At 40.7% G+C, this 5383-nt stretch overlaps 1 protein-coding gene across 1 annotated transcript; it reads left to right on the forward strand.

The window, feature by feature from the left end:
- The first annotated feature begins 1463 nt into the window (after nucleotides 1–1463).
- LOC126784082 (LRR receptor-like serine/threonine-protein kinase RGI2) lies at nucleotides 1464–5033 on the forward strand. The gene is made up of 3 exons (XM_050509580.1): nucleotides 1464–4383; nucleotides 4504–4855; nucleotides 4904–5033. The coding sequence occupies exons 1-3, from the start codon at nucleotides 1464–1466 to the stop codon at nucleotides 5031–5033; spliced, it is 3402 nt and encodes a 1133-aa protein (XP_050365537.1).
- Nucleotides 5034–5383: the final 350 nt, after the last annotated feature.

Here is a 5383-nt window from a genome sequence, read left to right on the forward strand (position 1 = left end):
TAGGTTGATCAGCTTATGTTTGTCACTTTAGATCCAAGAGGGACTAAAACTAAGAAGAATGGGGGACATAGGGTGGTTTTGTCAAAACTAAAACGTGAGTAGATTCCTCAGTGAGGTTCCCAAAGCCATGCCTTGGAACTTTGGGTTTTGGGCAACACTGTTCTCTTCTCTGGCCAGCCTTGGCTATATTTTTCTTCTTGTTAATTTGTGCATCAGTAACCTGTGGTAATTTTTTAATTGACTGAAGCTGAACTACATACTCAACTAATAAATTAATATAGTAATACTCTTTAACCAAGTACTTTATATGCCTAGCTATTTTATTCCATTGATGTTCTACAGGGTAAACTGTAAGAATCAATTTAGAGATTAGTTTTTTCCTTTTCTGGTATGGTGGTGGTATTTGGGAACTAGGATTTTGGGTTAGTTCCATTGCATGGTTTTGGAGTTTTATAAGGCCTGCTCAATAAACCAATAAAAGAAAAGGTGCAAAAAATATGCCTTGCAATCAGAGATAAATTTGTCATTTGTATAGTAAATAATGCATCTTGTTTACTGTGTTAATTACTTTGTGTTGAGAGATGATTGAAGGTATGGTATTTCTTACCATTCTCATGAACTGATGAACATGATTCTGAATCTATACAAGTACAATATCAGTATAGATCCATATGATCAGTTACTACAGTAATCACAATATCAATCGAGATTCTTAGAACTACTAATTACAGAGAGTACAATTGTAGGAGGGCTGGGCAGCTTGTTTAGGAAGGGAAATAGGGGACTCCTGTAAAAACAAAATTAAAAAAAAAACTCCTACAGCTAACCTCATCTATAGCAACAGCTAGAATCAAATTTGAAATCAAATTATAGTCAAAAAAGCAAAGGAATCAAAAACATAATGGGGCATATGGCCTTCATAAGAGTGGCTCTACTACCAAAAATAAAACAGCTAGCCCATAACCACTGATTCTATTGAGGAATACAATGTAAGAACACATGAGTAATCTAACAAAGAGGCCTATTCAATTCAATTTGAAGTAAAATATGTACCAAAGAATAGAACCCCGAGGTGAAGATGGTGGAGCTGGTGCACCTCTGAATCTTTAATCCCTCTTTCATTATCTCTCTCACTTCTTTTCTTGCTTGACTGCAAAGTATGTATAAATGCATAATAGTGTTTAATAGTAATCTAGAGTTGTAGACTAGACAAGTATTAGCTTCAATCACTCTTCTCACCAAATCAAGAGTGATTCACATCCATTAATTAGTTCCTGATTCTGTGCTATAATCATTACTGTATTCCATATAAGTTATCAAATTAAGGGAAATTCATTTTTACAATAATATTGCAATTGCAGTAGCAAAATCTAGTAAGGTTGAAGAAAAGAATCAAGAAAAAGTGAGAGAAACCCAATGCAAAACCAAGAGGAGGGGTTAAGGTTTTGAGGCAAAATTTGGCAATGCCAATGCTGAGGAGGCAGAAGCCCTCTAACACCTACAATCACCACCAAATGTCGAGGCAATTATCGTTCACCACCATCAATTTCTTCTTCCTATTCACCTTCGTCCTCGCGGCGTCTGCTCCTTCTTTGGCTGCTGCAAATGTTGAGGTGATCACACTACATACATGGCTGCAAGGTTCTACTACCTTGTCTTTGGATTTCTCCAACTGGAACCCTTCAGACCCCAACCCTTGTAAGTGGTCCTACATTACTTGCTCACCCCAAAACTTTGTGACTGAGATCAATATCCAGCTTATTGAGCTAGCCATTCCCTTTCCTTCAAATTTTTCCTCACTTGCATTTCTTCAAAACCTCATCATTTCTAGTGCTAATCTTACTGGAACAATCTCACCTGATATTGGATATTGTAAATCACTTACGGTGCTTGATGTAAGTTCTAACAGTCTTGTGGGTAGTATTCCTACAAGTATTGGGATGCTTGAAAATCTGCAGGACCTGATTTTAAACTCTAACCAGCTTACTGGTCAAGTACCAAATGAGCTTGGTGATTGCAGCAGCCTCAAAAATCTCATCATATATGATAACTACCTAAGTGGTTATCTTCCTGCTACACTCGGGAAGTTACTAAACTTGGAAGTTATTAAAGCCGGAGGCAACAAAGACATGTCAGGAAAGATCCCAGATGAGCTTGGCAACTGCAAGAACTTGCAGGTGCTGGGGCTTGCTGTTACTAAAGTTTCTGGTTCGACACCTTCATCATTGGGTAAGCTCAGCATGCTGCAGACGCTGTCGATTTATACTACTATGCTATCGGGTGAGATTCCACCAGAACTTGGCAACTGTTCAGAACTTGTCAACTTGTTCTTGTATGAGAATGACCTATCTGGTTCGCTGCCAAAAGAGTTGGGAAAGCTTCATAAGCTGGAGAGGATGTTATTGTGGCAAAACAACCTTGATGGAACTATTCCTGAGGAGATTGGGAATTGCAGAAGCTTGAAGAGTATAGATCTCTCTCTAATCTCTGTTTCTGGAAGCATACCAGAGTCTTTTGGGAACCTCTCAAATCTTGAAGAGCTTATGCTTAGTAACAACAACATCATTGGTTCAATCCCTTCAGTTCTTTCCAATGCTACAAAACTGGTGCAGCTGCAGGTTGATACTAATCAGATTTCAGGCTTCATCCCAGCTGAGCTAGGAATGTTGAAGGAGCTCACAGTCTTTTTCGCTTGGGAGAACAAACTTGAAGGTAGCATTCCATCCGAATTGGCTGACTGTGAGAGCCTTCAAGCTCTTGATCTCTCACACAATGCTCTCACTGGTAACATACCTTCTGGCCTATTTCAGCTGCAAAATTTAACCAAGCTTCTCTTGATTTCTAATGACATTTCCGGTTCTATACCTACCGTGATCGGAAACTGTAAGTCTCTTATCCGGCTAAGGCTTGTGCATAACAGAATCAGTGGAGGGATCCCAAAAGAAATTGGCTTCCTTGATAAACTTACTTTTCTTGATCTGTCTGAAAACCGTCTTGTTGGTACCATACCAGAAGAAATTGGAAAATGCAGTTCATTACAGCTACTCAACTTAAGTAACAACACCCTCGGAGGTAATTTGCCTAGCTCCTTGTCTTCTCTCACATGGCTTCAAGTACTGGATGTCTCTGTGAATCATTTTGTTGGTCAGATTCCTGAGAGTTATGGTGGACTAGCTTCCCTTAACAGACTCATCCTCAGCAGCAACTTCTTAACTGATCCAATTCCCTCTTCACTTGGTAAATGTTCAAACCTCCAACTGCTTGATCTGAGTAACAACAAGCTCACTGGAATGATCCCACAGCAACTGTTTGAGATTGAAGCTCTTGGGATTGCTTTGAACCTCAGTTTCAATGCTTTATATGGCATAATCCCACCACAGATATCTGCTCTCGATAAGCTATCTATACTAGACCTATCACACAACAAGCTTGAAGGTGATCTGTTGGCACTTTCCGCGCTTGAAAATCTTGTTTCTTTGAACATCTCATACAACAACTTCACTGGCTATCTTCCTGACAGCAATGTGTTTAGACAGTTGTCAGCAACAGACTTGGTGGGAAACAAAGGATTGTGCTCTAGAGGTCATGATTTATGTTTCCTCAGCAATGGTTCAACAATGACTATGTCTAAAAGCGGTAGTTTCAGGAGGTCATGGAGGCTTAAATTAGCCATTGCCTTGCTAATAGCCTTGACCATTGCTTTGTCAATATTTGGGATACTTGCAGTATTTCGTGCACGAAAGATGAACAGAGAGGACAATGACTCTGAGATTGGAGGGGACTCATGGCCTTGGCAATTCACTCCATTTCAGAAGGTGAGTTTCTCAGTTGAACAAGTTCTAAAATGTCTAGTAGAGACCAATGTTATAGGAAAGGGATGCTCAGGAGTTGTTTACCGGGCAGAAATGGAAACCGAAGACATTGCAGTAAAGAAGCTCTGGCCAACAACTGATCCCAAATATGATTCTCAAAGTAGAGGAGTTCGTGATTCCTTTTCAGCTGAGGTGAAGACCCTTGGCTCCATTCGCCACAAGAACATTGTTAGGTTCTTGGGTTGCTGTTGGAACCGAAACACAAGATTGCTAATGTATGAGTACATGCCAAATGGGAGCTTGGGCGGCTTACTTCATGAAAGAAGTGGTAACTGCTTGAATTGGGACATCAGATATCGCATAATACTGGGGGCAGCACAAGGCTTGGCATATTTGCACCATGACTCTGTTCCTCCAATAGTTCACAGGGACATTAAGGCCAACAACATTCTCATTGGTCCAGATTTTGAGCCCTGCATTGCTGATTTTGGGCTTGCCAAGCTTGTTCTTGAAGGAGATTTTGCTCGGTCCTCTAAAACGATTGCTGGTTCATATGGATACATTGCTCCGGGTTAGTACAAACTCATTACTATATCAACATTTATCACCTGAATGCATTGTATCACAAGTAACCTAAACTATTCAACTGGTCACAGACAATAAAGTTAATTGTCTTATCTGTGGTTTACAGAATATGGATACTCAATGAAGATAACAGAGAAAAGCGATGTGTACAGCTACGGTGTAGTTGTGCTAGAAGTGCTAACGGGGAAGCAGCCAATTGATCCAACCATACCAGATGGACTCCACATTGTCGATTGGGTGAGGAAGAAGAGAGGGGGAGTTGAGGTACTTGATAGAAGCTTGCGAGCACGACCGGAACCCGAGATTGAGGAAATGCTGCCGACATTAGGTGTTGCATTGCTCTGCATAAACCCAACCCCAGATGACAGACCAACCATGAAAGATGTAGCAGCAATGCTCAAAGAGATTAGGCAGGAGAGAGAGGAGTGCATGAAAACTAACATGAGGCTTCTCAACAAGTCCAATTATGCAAATGATCATGGACAAGAAACGATGATCAGTTGCAGTGGAGGAACATCATCAGCTACTGTGCAGCATCAACATCCATACCCTCAAACAAAAACCAGCACAAGCTTCTCTGCTTCCTCATTGCTGTACACTTCATCTTCCGATGTTAAAACAACTCTCAAACAATAACAATAAGAATTTAGTAATCAAGCATCCGGATTCACAGCCCAGTACTGCTTAGATAGAAAGACTTCTTTGTAGCTACTTTGTTTCATAGTTCTTGTTTACTGATGGGACAACTTTAATTATCAGGAGTAGCATAATGTTTACTCAGAGTACGTGAAGTTTTATTATGTTGATACTGGTAGCCAGAAACTTAGGCCTCATCATTTAACCCGCGTATCCGAAAAACTCGCAGAGTCTCGTAAGCCTGATGGACTTTTACCCGGCCCGATCCGCGAGAAAGCCCGCCAAAACCCGCTTGCGTGTATAGAGAGCCAGACTTAGATTAGAGATGTGAAACATGTCCCGGCCCTCCA

The sequence above is a fragment of the Argentina anserina genome, chromosome 2 (genome assembly GCF_933775445.1).
Source record: "Argentina anserina chromosome 2, drPotAnse1.1, whole genome shotgun sequence".
NCBI classification, from domain to species: Eukaryota; Viridiplantae; Streptophyta; class Magnoliopsida; order Rosales; family Rosaceae; genus Argentina; species Argentina anserina.

Excerpts from the sequence above, each read along its gene's own strand:
- LOC126784082 (XM_050509580.1), top strand. The coding sequence starts at position 1,464 with ATGCCAATGCTGAGGAGGCAGAAGCCCTCTAACACCTACAATCACCAC. Across the intron at positions 4,384-4,503 it reads ATATGGATACATTGCTCCGG|AATATGGATACTCAATGAAG; the intron begins GTTAGTACAAAC and ends TGTGGTTTACAG. Across the intron at positions 4,856-4,903 it reads AACATGAGGCTTCTCAACAA|TGGAGGAACATCATCAGCTA; the intron begins GTCCAATTATGC and ends GATCAGTTGCAG.